The sequence below is a fragment of the Zonotrichia leucophrys genome, chromosome 8, assembly GCF_028769735.1.
Source record: "Zonotrichia leucophrys gambelii isolate GWCS_2022_RI chromosome 8, RI_Zleu_2.0, whole genome shotgun sequence".
Taxonomy (NCBI): Eukaryota; Metazoa; Chordata; class Aves; order Passeriformes; family Passerellidae; genus Zonotrichia; species Zonotrichia leucophrys.
The window spans coordinates 29,355,211-29,369,189 of NC_088178.1; the positions used below are offsets into that span (position 1 = coordinate 29,355,211).

Below are 13,979 nucleotides of genomic sequence, written 5' to 3' on the forward strand. Positions count from 1 at the left end.
AAAGCCTATTTCAGAGAGATTTGGGATTTTCCCACCACCCTGGGATGAAGGTCTGGGCTGGTTTTAGACACAAATCCCGACACAGCCAAAACCTGTCTGCTGCTTTCTTTGGAACAGCTTTGGGCAGGAGGGGAGGAGGTTTTAGGGGTTTTTTTAGGCTGTAAAAGCAGCTGGGTGCCAGGCAGAGGGGCTGATCCCTGCTTTGCCTTGTCCTGTCCTTGTGTCCTGTCCTTCCCCACTGCAAAATTCCTCCTGAAGAGAGAATTCCATGCAGCCCAGCCCAGGACAGGTCTGCAGATGCCTTTTCCAGGCTTCCAGCCCTATAACCGGTGCAGAAATCCCGTGGCTGTGCATGCCTCCGGCCCTCGGGCTGGAATTTTCTACCAGACCTGTTGCATTTTCCGGGACCAAACTCCAGCAGGGAATTTGTCCCTGGCTGTGCCCCTGCCGTGCTCCCTTTGGGTGTTTTACTGTGAACCCCGAGCCTTTTGTAAAGCCACAGCAATTTTGTACCGACCCGAGATACTGTGTGGAGGGAGGAGCCCCTCTCCCCCCTGGAATGTCGCGCCGAGTTCTCTTCCCGGAGTTTTCTTCCCGGAGTTTTCTTGCCGGTGAATCGCTGCAGCTGTGTTACTGCTCTCTCTCTCGAGATGTAAATAAAGATTTTCTCCTGCTGATCCCTGTGCTGGCACATTCTGTGTGGGCAATGCCTTGCCAAGGCGGCCGGGCAGTGTTGACCTGGAGTTCCTTTGTGGGAGTGAGGAGGAGGAGGAGGAGGAGAGGGGAAGAAGAGGAATCAGAGCATCCCTGCATGAGGGTGGGATTTGATTTGATTTCCCTCAGGATTTGGGTTTGGACACAGCGCTGCTCTTTGGGTCCTTTATCTGATATAATGCAAAATATTGGTTAAAAAGCCAGTTTGGATGCAGCCATTTGCTCCACCCCTCCCATCTTTATCCTGGAATCCCAGAACCCCGGAATCCCAGAATTCCAGAATCCCAGAATCCCAGACTGGTTTGGGTTGGGAGGATCCTCAAATCTCCCCATCTCAATCCCTCCCCCTGCACAAAAAGTGGTTTTAATTTACTTTTTAACTTCTCCCTGATAAAAATCCCAGGGAGCATTAGGACAGGGAGGCTCTGGCCGTGTCCTGTGCGCCAGGAATCCATCACAAGTGCTGGGAATTGGGAATTGGGAACTGGGAACAGGGAACTGGGAATTGGGAACTGGGAATTGGGAACTGGGAATTGGGAATTGGGAACTGGGAACTGGGAATTGGGAACTGGGAACTGGGGATTGGGAACTGGGAATTGGGAACTGGGAATTGAGGATTGGGAATTGGGAACTGGGAACTGGGAACTGGGGATTGGGAATGGGAATTGGGAACTGGGAACTGGGAATTGGGAACTGGGAACTGGGAATTGGGAATTGGGAATTGGGAACTGGGAACTGGGAACTGGGAATTGGGGACTGGGAATTGGGAACTGGGAATTGGGAATTGGGAACTGAGAATTGGGAACTGGGAATTGGGAACTGGGAACTGGGAATTGGGAATTGGGACTGGGAACTGGGAATTGAGGATTGGGAATTGGGAACTGGGAATTGGGAATGGGAACTGGGAACTGGGAACTGGGAATTGGGAATTGAGGATTGGGAATTGGGAACTGGGAACTGGGAACTGGGAATTGGGAACTGGGAATTGGGAATTGGGGACTGGGAACTGGGAATTGGGAACGGGGAACTGGGAACTGGGAACTGGGGACTGGGAATTGGGAATTGAGCTCCCCGAGCTGCAGAGCCTCCTCCCAGGGCCACCAGTTCCCTTGTTGCTGTCATTCCCGAGTATCAGCTCGGGGCACTCCCAGTTGGGAGAGAGCAGAGCCTCGGGAATGATGGGAGAGAGGGAAAACAAGGTGACAAACCCGGAATCTGCTGCCGGGGAGGCGGGGGAGAGCCCCGGCCGGCGGAGGGGATGTCGCGATTCAGGGTCGCGACAACCCGCGGGCGGAGCGGGCATGTGCGGGCAGAGAAACCCGAGGAGGAAAAATATCAGCGTAAGCTGGAATATGAACTCGGCCTGAAAACAAAAGCTGGGAGGTGAAAAAGCAGAGGAATGTGAGCCAGAATCCAGCCGGGATCAAAGGCTTGGCTTCCCCCAGCGCCACCGGGGGAGCTGGGAGGGCACAGGGGACACGTCCCCACCCCACAGCCTGACCCCAGCCCCGCTGGAGCGGAAAGCAAAAGGAAACGGCCTCAAATTGCACCAGGGGAGGCTCAGGTTGGACATTCGGGAACATTTCTTCACGGAAAGGGTTGTCCAGCCACGGGTGGATGAGTCCCAGCCCCCGGAGGGATTTAAAACCCCTGTGGATGTGACACTTGGGGACATGGGGCAGTGGTGGCCTCGGCAGTGCTGGGCATGGCTGGGCTCGATGATCTGAGAGGACTTTTCCAGCCCAAATGATTCCATGACTCCAAATATTTGTTTACAGCATCACTGAAGTGTTTGTCTGCCTGGTGCCCGGGGAAGTGCCCCAGGTGTGCCTGGATCAGCCCCATCCGCGGGGCTGCAAAGCCTGGACAAGTGACATCCCTGCTGGGTCCATCCAGCAGCATTTAGCATCCTCCAGAATAAAAAAAAAAAAAATCAAAGGAAAGAAAGAAAAAGCAAGGAAAAGGAAAAAAAAAACACACAGGAAAATAAATTAAAAAAAAAAACAAACGAGGAAAAGAAAAAAAAAAGAGAAGAGGAAAAGAGAAAAAAAAAAAGAAAATGGGAAAAAATAGAAAAATAAATAAGCACGCAGTCAAGGGAAAGAAAAAAAAAATCAAGGAAAACAAACAGAAACACCCCTGGTGAGGCTTGCGCCGCAGACTCCAGATCCCACTCCAGGCCACATTTTAGACGGTGTGATATGTCTGCCTCCATCCCCATCCCTCGCTGAGTGTCTGTAATCCCCAAAATAACCCGGGAGCGGCACGCAGCTCGCAGCAGCGGCGGCAGCAGCGCCCCGGGCGGGCCGGAGCGGCCCCGCCGCCGGAGCCGGGCCACGAGCGGCGGCGGGACACGCTCGGCACCGCTCCCGCAGCCCCGCAGCCCCGCAGCATGCACGGCCCCGAGCAGCCAGGTAAGGAAACCTCAGCGGGCTCGGGGAACAGCGGCGAGAGGGAACGCGAGGAAATTGGGGGTGTTGTGCAGCGCCCGTTTGTGCTGAGTAATTGGGAAGGCAGCTGGCATCCCGGGATGGGGAGGGTTCCCCGCTTTGCAGCCGGTTATGTAACAGGGAACAGGGAAGGGTCGCACCCGAAAGTGCCCGGCCGGGCAGGGAGGGCGAGGAGCCGGGATTTGGGGATGGGGAGCTGGCAATGGGGTGCAGGGCACCCCCGGGCTGCGGCGGCCCCGCGGTGCCCGCCAGGAGCACGGACACCTCCTCCGGCACCCCAAAATTCGGGGTTGCGCTTTCAGGGCTGCCCGGGAGCTCTGCGGGCGTACGGAATGGACAGAAGGGGATTTTCCAGTTTAAAATCACAAGTGTGGCTTCTCCGCGGCCGGACCTGCTGCAGGAGGGGCATCGGCGGCGATGGCAGCGCACGAACGCTGCCATCCAATGCTGATCCCGGCCTTTCCCTGCCAATCCCGCGGGAAGCTGACCTTCAACCCCCCCTCTGCTGTGCCGAGGCAAACACAGGGCTGCATTGCCTTTAAAAAAAAAAAAAAAACCCTATTTCGGGCCAAAAAATTGCAGAGATCCGTAGGTAAATGCGGACATCGCTGCTGAGGCGGCCCCGGGCGGGCGCTCCGGGAGGGGACGGGGCTCCCCACGGCTCCAGGTAGGTGCTGAGCCCCCCACGGCTGGAAAACAGCCCATCATTCCCGTCTGGCTGCTGTGCCTGTGCCCGTCATGATCGTAGTCTTGTTTTGGATACTGCCGGGGAGAGGAGGAGGAAGGAGGAGAGGGAGAAAGAGGAGGAGGAGGAGGAGGAGGAGGGTGAGGAATGTTTTGGGCCAACCCTCAGGTCTGCAAACTCCCGACTTCATTCTCCCTCCGCAGCTGGACCAGGGCCTCCATCTTCTGCTATCCCTCCAAATGTGCATTTCTCTTAGTCATAGCCTTTCCCTGAGAAGAGAGAGAGATAAAAAAATAAAATAAATCCGCTAAAGGCAGCGTTGGGAGCGATTCCGGCGGCACAGGCGGCGTGACGGCAACACCGGTGCCGCTAAATTTAGCCAGCCGTGGCACAGCCGCCTTGTTTGCATCCCGGGAACGCTCCGGGCCGAGGGATGCAGCATTTTGGAGAGGCTGCAGCCCTTAAGGAGGCTCCGGGTTTGTCCTTGAGCCGGGCTCTGAATTGCTGAGCCAACTAATCCCCGGCGCAGCCTAATCCCGGCCCGGAGCCGCAGGTTTGGGGCAGGATTGGCTCCAATCCCTCCTGCTCCGCTGGGAAAAGCTGCTGGGAGATGATGGATTGTATAGGGAGAGCCCAGGGGGTGCCAGGCAGGTTTTGGGGTGGCAGTTGGGATTTTGGGGCTCAATCCCCCCAGGAACACACCCGGCTCTGCTCAGGGGCTGGAATTGCCCCTCAGGGTGGGAATTGGGGTTGGCACCACTACAGGGATGTGGCAAAGGATGCAAATCATCCATGGCAAACATTCTGATTCAAAGAGGGGGCTGCTCCTCTCCCAGAATCCCCAAATCATCCAGGTGGGAAAAGCCCTCTGAGATCATCGAGTCCAACCATTAATTCAGTCCTGCCCGAGCTCCAGGGATCAGGAAACCTCTAAAAACCACTAGAGCTGCCCACAGCTCCCAGATTTTTGGGAACACAGCCTGGAAATTCCAGAATTCTGTGGATGTAGCAGGCAGAGATGCTGCAATTCCCATAAAAATTGGATTATAGATGCTTCTTCAGGGGTGCATAAAGCAGCCGTGGGAAACTCTCCAATTAAAGTGCCATAAATAGGGAAATAAAATTATACTTATATATTTATATATAAAATATAAATTTATAATTTATATGAAATTATAAATAATTAATGGTTCACACTAATAATTCTATGGTGTTAATGTTTTTACAAGGGGTTTAGTGTTTTATTAAAATTTTAAATGTCATTATACCAAGCTAGAAACAGTATTTTATGGGCTCTCACAGTCCCAAAAGTGGATGAGGCCCTGCTTGATGGGCACAAACAACATATGGATTTCTTTCTCTTGAATAACTCCTTGTCCTCAGCAGCCAGAAATAATAAGGATGGGAATTTAGATCCCTGAATTAAGGCTGGGAAAGGGAGAGATGGAGAAATTGGGGGTGCAGGGCAAAATCAGGCAGGGAGACTGAGACCAGGGGCAGGATTTGCTCCAAATCCTCTGAAATGGGACTTTTGCCATGCAGGAAAATTTGAATTTATTCGCTTCCCCAGATCGAGATTGGAAGTAAAAAGGAAATTATCTTAAAACCATTTGAATTCCTTTTCCAAGTGAGAGTTTTCATGGAAAACTGCAGGAAGAGCAGGTTGCTCTCATCCAGCAGAGGTTTCCCCGATGTCTGTGAGGGGTGGGTGCACCCGGCTCTCCCCCATTCCCTCCTGGCATTCCTTTGGGAAGGGTTTGGGTCCCCACAGAGCTCCCAGTGCATTGTTTCAGAGTTATGTGGCTCAGAGCTGGGTCAGCTCTGTGCCCACAGGGTTTTCCATGGATTTGGGTCTTGGGGACACTCCAGGAGAGCATTCCCAGTGGGGTGACCCTGGGGAACCCACCCAGTGCTGACAGGGGGTTTGTCACCTGTCCTGGTGGAAATGGACACCAAGAGAAGGGAGAGGGACAATCCCAGCCTGATCCCTGGCTGGGGTGTCCCCAAGGATGTCCCCAGGCTGAATTTTCATCCAAAGCCAAGGAATTATGGAATATTTGGGTTGGATGGGCTCAAAGCCCACCCAGTGCCACCCCTGCCATGGCAGGGACACCTTCACTGTGCCAGGCTGCTCCAGCCTGGCCTTGGGCACTGCCAGGGATCCAGGGGCAGCCACAGCTGCTCTGGGCATCAGTGCCAGCTGAACTCCATTCCCACACCAAACTGGGTGTCTGTGCTTTGACCAACACCCCAAAGCTCAGAGCACACATGGATTAAAACCAGGATGTGGCAGAGAGCACGAGCAGCCCTGTGGGTCCCTTTGGAAGTGATGCTCATTCATAAACCTGAACCCAAACTGCCTCAGTCAGGACCTGCAAATCACCACAAGCTGAGACAAGCACAATTTCAGAATATTTTATATCAGCCAGAGCAGCAAAGCTTTAATAATATAACTTTTCCTGTTAGCTTTAGGTAAAAACCTAAATTCTGGCAGAAGGTAGAAACACATCAATGGGGTTGTGTTGTTTCTGGCCAACTTTCCTGTGCTTCCAGAGCCTTCTGTAACTTCCTGTCCTGGGCCTCTCTTAAGTATCCACCCAGGAAATGCATCCCAGTGAGGCCTGGAGTAAGGGAACACCATTCCCCCTCAGGAAACCCTCACCCTGTCCCTCCTGGGGAAGGGATGGCAGCCCCAGCTGGGATCTCCCTCAGTTCTCATGGAAAATCTGATTTCTCTGAGGGCTCAGAGCTACCTGAGACCATGTCCTGGCCATTCCCATGGAGTTCTCTGCTGCTGGGGCCTGACCCTGAGCTCAGCAGCTGCAGCTGATGCAACCCCAGGATGACACTTGGTTGTATAATTTTTCTCCCTGTTTTCCCCACCAGCCATTTTCCAGTGCAGACAGCACCCAGTGCCCAGATTCTCCTCAGGGTTTAACCACTTACCTCACAGTGAATGGGAAATGATGAGCAAACAGCAGTCAGGCCACAAAATATCTGATTTTTCCCAAAATACCTGATGGTGAATGGCTGTGCAGCCTCTGATTTTCCAACATTTTGCAGGCTGGGGACTTCCTGAGCCAGCATTTCCTATTTAATGGCCTCTTATAGATCCACTTCCCATCCCTTTCTCCTCTTCCTTTGTGAGCCATGGATGTTTTTAGCAGCTACAGCAGCCCTTGGCAGGCAGCTCTGCAGCTCAGCGTGCCTGAGGAGCCAGGCAAAGCCTTGAACACCCCAAAACCAAGTCCTGGGCTGGGATGAGTAAATTGTGGATCATCCCTGACAGCTTTTTAACAAGACTGGAAGGCAAGGAATGAAAGATGTGCTGACACAGCAGGGGAGTTAATGGGTGTGCTCTCACAGGGAGGAAAGGAGGGGGAAGAAGATATTGAGGGTTGAAAATTTGTCACATCCTGTGTCATCCTGAGCATCCTCAGAGGGAGCACTCAGCTGCAGCCAGGCCCTGAGAACTGGGCTGGCGTTCGCTGCAGCAAAGGCTCAAGGCTTCCTCTGCTGAAGGTTAAATCGAGTTTAACATTTAAACCCAGCCCAAACCATCTCAGAACCTCCTCTGCTTTTTGTTAGAGATGAACGAGACAGGCAGAGCCACTTTGGAATTGCTGAACGTCAAGGGGGTTGAGAAGGGGTTGGATCATTTGATGCCCTTTTCTCCGCCTGGATCCCCACAAACCATCCCAGATTTTCCCTGGAACATCACATCCCACCCTGGGAATGTGCTCTGCTGTCACAAGGCTGGGACACCATTCCCTGATCCACAGGGAGGAACCACGTGGCCATCCCCAACTCCAGGCCAAACCTCACTGATTTATCCCTGTACAAGTCTGGAAACTGCTTGGAGATGGAATTCCTGGCTCTGGAGCCACATCCTGGGGCTGTTCTGCTGCCACATTCCCAGAGCAGCACAGGGGGAATGTCATGGTTTGAACAGACAGGTGTCTGCTAAGGAGGGCAGGAGCCTCCTGTGAAATGGAGAATGCAAACCCTCTCCCTCCAAATTATTATGATTTTGAAATTAATGGGCTCTTAAGTAAAGATGTGGGAATGGGAATAACAGTTATTTACCAGGAAAATTAAAAATACAAATGCAATAGTACAAAAAAAGAAAAAAAAAACCCACTGTCAGAGTGAGAACAGGAGCTGACCCCTGTGTGTCAGGGGGGTGTCCCAGCCCCATCCATGGGGGCTCAGCCCTCCTGCAGTGCCAGCTGTGGCTCTGCTGCAGCAGGGATCCTGCACAAGGGGGGAGTTTTCCTCTGCAGCTCCAGGGCTGCTGCAGATGGGCCTGGGCTCCTCTGGGAATGCAGGGGGCAAAGGCTGCTGGGGTGTCCCAAACCTCAGATTGTACCCAGGTAGGAATGTTTGAAACCTCAGATTGTACCCAGGTAGGAATGTTTGAAACCTCAGATTGTACCCAGGTAGGAATGCTTGAAACCTCAGATTGTATCCAGGTAGGAATGCTTGAAACCTCAGATTGTACCCAGGTAGGAATGTTTGAAACCTCAGATTGTACCCAGGTAGGAATGTTTGAAATCTCAGATTGTACCCAGGTAGGAATGCTTGGCTCCTCCCCTGGGCGGAGCCTCTCCCCATGGGATGCTGGGATTGGATCAGCCATGCAGGGACACTCACTGGCCATTAACAGAAGATAATTAATAATTAATGGCCCATGAGCAGCAGAGATCTCCTGGAGGGAGGGTTGGCTGTGGAAGAGATAAAGAAAGCAGCCCAATGAACAGAGATAACTGCTCCACCCCTGACAGATAGAACACACACTCCCATTTCCAACCTGAGACAGGGATGGATGCTCCTGGCACTGCCCAAGGCATGGATGAGCCCAGGTGAGAGGGCAGGAAAGCTGATCCCTGCTCTGCAGCTCACTGCTGGGAATGTCCCTGCCCTGGCAGGTGAACTCTGAGGTCCCTCCCAACCCAAACCTTTCCATGACCCTGTGATTTTGTGGCCCCACAACTCCCCGTTGTGCAGGGGGAGTTCAGCATTCCCAGAACAAATGTTTGGTACGGGGGGTTTTAAAGGTATTGCTCCAGGTATTCAATTAATTTTCAAGCTCTATTTGCAATTCTAACAGCACTCCCCAGATGAATTGTGCTCCTGAAGAATTCAGGGTGTAATATTTCACCTGAGCTGCTCAGCTGATGGGAGGAGAGGGGCAGAAAATGGAATTGCACCTCAGGACAGTGGGGGCTTGGTTACAGCTGCAAAGAGAGACTTTACCCAGGAGAGGCTGCAACAAACCCAGACAGAGAAAAACAGCCAGAGGTTGGCAAATCAATTTTTCCCAAGGTCAGGAACAGGGAGGGTTTGTATCTCTTGAGGCTTGAGCAACATGAAATCCTCCTTAGCACGTCCTTAACACTTCCCCAGCCCTCATGGCCCCTGCCAGCCTTGCCCCTCAGATCTGCCCCCAGTCACTGCTCAATAAATGAATATTTCTGTGGGGCTCACTCCCTTCCTTTTCAGCTTTGAAAGTCACGTGCAATTCAAAGTTATTTGATTTTGGTTGGGCTTTTTGGTTGTTACAGCATTTTTATACTGTAGTTCTCCAAAATCCAGAGAAACCACATGGCCCTGCTTTAGCCCAACTTACAGGGAGAAGGGAGGGAGAGGAGAATAGGAGAATATTATTTTAAATGTTCTTTTCAGCTAAATTTCCCGCTGGAAGAGTGCAGCTTCACCTGAACCCACAGGGTTCCCTAATCCTTGAGTTTGTGCAAACAAGGATGGGACTTTGAGGTGTTTTCCTCCTCCCTCTGTGCCCCAAAATCCCCTGGAGTGGCTGCTCTGTCTCTTTGTGCTTTGCAGAACCCCCCTTTTCCAGGCTGTGGTGGTAATTTCTCTGTGATCCCCCAAAACCTCAGAAAAGGAAAAGAATTAACAACAGATTCAACAAGGAGGAGCAATTTTAAATTTTTTTCCCAAAAAAAAGCTGAGGCAGCCAGACCTTGGCTGCTCAGCAGTGAGGGAGTGGCTGCTGGATTATTGAGAATATGGAATTTTCCTTTTTATTGAGAACATGGAATTTTGTCCAAGCTGAGCCTCTGGAGCTGATGGGCACAGGTGGATTGGTTTTAGGCTCTGCAGGGTTTGTGTCGTGCCAGGTTTCTCCTCCACCTGTTTTGATGTGTTTGGGCTTTACCTGAGCAAGCAAAACAAAGGAAAATTCACCTCCACCCCCCAACAGATTTCCCATTTTTATCCCAGAGCACAGGAATTGTTTTGTCCTAGACTGACCAGGAGAGGCTGACAGATGTGATCCCTAGTGAAGATCATGGAATCCTGGAATGGTTTGGGTTGGAAAGAACCTTCAAAACCACCTTGTTCCCACTCTCTGCCATGGGCAGGGACACCTCCCACTAGCCCAGGCTGCTCAGAATACACAAAATGGCTCAGAAAACGTGTTTATTTTTAATTTTATTAACCTGCTGCTTGGGTGCCAAGAGGAGGGGCCCATCCCTGCTGGTCCGTGTTGCAATCCACGAATTGCTCCACACAGACCAAAGGATGGAGGGAGTAGAAACCACAACCCCAGCCTTGAGTTCAGGCTGTTCCTGCTGCTGGCAGGGAGCTGCTCATGTCAGGTCAGCTCAGTTTTGGTTTGCTGCTTGTAAATCTGCCGGGGTTTTTCTGGGGAAGTTCTGGGTCACAGATGTACCTTGTCTGCTCCGTGCCATGAAATCTCAGGGGTTACATAAACAACAGCGCATGGCAAGGTAGGGCTGGAGCAGATGTCTGCTGCCCCAGAGGAAATTTCAGCAGGGAAATTTCAGCCAGGTGCCAGCGATACCTCAAGATTGGGTGTTGCTACACAAATGATTGGAATCAGAGAATCCCAGAATTATTTGGGTTGGGAGGGAACTCAGGGTTCATCCAGGCCCACCCCTTGCCATGCCAGGGACACCTTCCTCCAGCCCTGTGTAGCCTGGCCTTGCTTATTGATGTCTTTGCTATAGAAACAAAGCTGGGCTAATTTCTGAGCAGAGAACTTTCCTTTCTGCCAGAGATCAAAGGCATGCTCGTGCCTGTTTGTTAGGGCTTCCTTTTGCCTTTAGTTTCCCTTAAATTACAAAGAAATCCACTTAGAAGAGTTTAATAGTGCTCATTTCCTTTGGAGCATCCCCGGGTTCCTCTGTTCCGTGTAAAATGAAATTAGGATGTTCAAGGCCTGGCTGAAAACTGCATCTGAGCAAGGCACAGCTCATCACTCGCTCAGGGCCACGCTCTGCTTGCTCCCGAGTCTGTTTTCATGGGAACAGCTAAAAATAGACGGGTGACAACAACAAAACCGGCTTTAGCAGTCGGTGGCACCGCCGGGAGCCGGAGCAGCGGTGGCACAAGGCAGGTTTGGGATGCTGGCCCATCATCCCAGCGGGATCAGCAGCGGGGGTGGCACCCAGGCCCAGCCGGGCGCTCCGGCGGCGCAGGGATGCTCCTCAGGGTTTTGGGGCTCGGCGCAGAGGTGCTGTGCCCCCCGTCCTCCCGCGGGCTGCAGAGCGGGCAGTGCCAGCCCCGGAGGCGGTGACCTTGGCAGGACCGCGCCTTCCCACAGACATCTCGGTGTGGCTCGGCGCTGCCAGAGCCCGCACGCAGCCCTGGGGCGGCGGCAGGAGAGGGATCCGAGCCAGCAGGCAGGGCCGGGAGGAGGAACGGGCGCGGCGGCAGCGCTCGGGGCCGGCAGCAGCCGGCGCTGGGCTCGCAGCCCCGGGACGCTCCCGCTGCCGCGTCCTCCCCGCCCGCTTCCGGCGGCGGCGGGCCCGCCCTTCCCCTCCCCTCGGGGCGGCCGGAGCGCTCGCCGTGCCCTCCCTCCGTGCCTCCATCCCTCCTCCATCCCTCCCTCCCTCCTCCCTCCCGGCCGCGGCGCCGGAGCCGCTCGCCCGCCCGGCTCGCCCATGAGCCTGCTCGGGAGCTACCGGAAAAAGCCCGGCAGTGACGGCTATGAATCCTTGCAGCTCGTGGACAGCGGCGCTGAGCGCGGCGGGGCCGGCGCGGGGCCCGGCCGGAGCCCCGGGCGGCAGCAGCAGCAGCAGCAGCAGCCGCAGCCCCGCGCCGACGGCGGCGGCAGCACCATGGACAGCTCAGGTACGGCGGGGCGGGCGCGGGGCCGCTCCCGGCGGGGCTCCGGGGCCGCGGGGACAATAGCGGCCCTTTGTCCGGGCGCGCCGGGATGGAGGCAAGGCAGCGCCGCAGCCTGCGCGGGGCTGCCTCCTGAGCCCCCCGCTCCCGCGGAGGGAGCGTGCGAGGCATGAGGGAAAATGGATGGAGCGCTCTGGGATCTGTCCCCCTCCCCACCACGGGTTGGATGCCCAGAATTGTCCTGAGGTTTTTGGGTTTTTTCCTCCCCCCCCACCACCCCGCTAAAAGGCACTCATCAAAGTGAGTTGGATTAATTCTGATGGATGATGTGCAGCGTGCACCATTTTTTTTAATCAGGGAGTAAGGGAGCAGATGGTCTTTATGGCTGGTAATGGGATAGAGAGCTCTTCACCTCGAAAGGTTCAAATTTGCCTGGCTAACCAGGAGTGGGGAGAGTGGCCGTGCTTTGAAGGGACCCCTCTGGTTGTGGTTCCTCACCTGTGCCCACCTCCAGGAGCATCCACAGCCTTTGCAGGAACTTGTGGAGCCCAGAGTGGTGCAGGGAAACACCCTGGGTGTTCAGGAGGGACCACACTCACGGCCACCTGCTATAGGGTGGTCTTGCAGCATGGAATCACAGAGTCATGGAATGGTTTGGGTTGGAAGGACCTGAAATCTCATCCCATTCCAACCCTGCCATGGCTGCTCCAGCCTGGCCTTGGGCACTGCCAGGGATCCAGGGGCAGCCCCAGCTGCTCTGGGCACCTGTGCCAGGGCCTGCCCACCCTCACTGGAACGATTCCGTCTGTAAATCTGACCCAAATTTCCCCTCTTTCAGTTTGAACCTTTTACTGCTTGGCCCATCACTGTAATTCCTAAGGAAAACATCTGCATGTTCCAGGAGGGACAGGGCTGGGCCACAGGCACCCCACAAGCACTTCAGATACAGCCTCTTTTTTTAACCTGGTAACCTCTTTTTGAGGGAAAAAAACCTTAATGAGCCATGGCTGGGCTTGGGCAGGGAGAGCCTTATCCTTGATTTTTCTCCCCCATTTTTTATGATGTAATAAGAATCATAAAATCCCAGAATGGTTTGGGTTAAAGGGACCTTAAAGTGCCACCCCTGCCGTGGGCAGGGACACCTCCCACTGTCCCAGGCTGCTCCAGCCCTGCCCCACCTCCCTGAACACTTTCAATCATGTTTTCCTCTTCCCCTTTGCCATCTGAATTTGCTTCCAAGCCTTCTTTTAGGCTGGTGTTTGTTTTTCTCTAACTTACTTTACTCCCAAACTTCGGAAACATCTCTGAATTTGCTGCTACAACATCTCTGCTGCAATTGCTCATAATCACAGGCTGTGCCAGCAGCTCCTTACTCACAGTGGGCTGCTGTGTTGGAGTGATTTGGGTCCTGGCAGCTGCTGGGATGGTGAGATGCTGCAGGCAGGTTAATGTCTATCATCAAGGCCATTGCCTGGATGAATTGGATGAATTTCCTGCCAGGCCAGGGAGCAGAGGCAGAGGGGCAGTGGGAGGTGGTGGTGGCTCCCAGGCAGGTGTGGGGCTCCTCTCCAGCCTCATCCTGGGCTGTCATTTCAGTGCAGCTCAATTTGGCTCTCTGGTTTTGCTGAGCAAAAAAAAAAAAAAAAAAAACCAAACAAAAAACCCTGCTCATGGGCAGCCAGACAATGGCTTTATTTACAGGTTTTCTGCAATATTCAGCCATTTCCACTCTGCAGCTCCTCTGATTCTAGCCCAGAGCATTAAACTGTATTAATGGCCTCTACCAGTTTCCAGGATGTTCTTCCCAAACACATGGGCTGGCTCTGGGATTTGGGAGCTGATTTTTAAGGGATCTGTCTCAGCCAGAGTTTTCTCCTTTCAATTCATTCTCTCTGCCTCAATTTTACAGGTGCTCTGAACAACACACCTGGCACTTGAGCAGCAAAAAAACTCAGGTCTTAATGTGGCCCTTGAATTCTATTTATAGGTTATTTTTTTAATAACCTCTTTATTTAATA

The 13,979-nt window shown here is 53.4% G+C and overlaps 1 protein-coding gene across 3 annotated transcripts in view; it reads left to right on the top strand.

Moving 5' to 3' along the window:
* Positions 1 to 2,980: 2,980 nt before the first annotated feature.
* The window catches only part of DNAJC6 (DnaJ heat shock protein family (Hsp40) member C6), a 40,061-nt gene continuing 29,062 nt past the window's right edge, over positions 2,981 to 13,979 (top strand). The window contains exons 1-2 of one of the 3 annotated variants that reach the window (XM_064720407.1): positions 2,983 to 3,128; positions 11,838 to 11,967. In XM_064720407.1, coding sequence (XP_064576477.1) covers positions 11,955 to 11,967 — 13 coding nt within the window. In that variant the 5' untranslated portion in view covers positions 2,983 to 3,128; positions 11,838 to 11,954. Of the gene's footprint in view, positions 3,129 to 11,729; positions 11,968 to 13,979 lie in introns of those variants that run through there. The other 2 variants (XM_064720405.1, XM_064720406.1) reach the window with 2 other exon arrangements.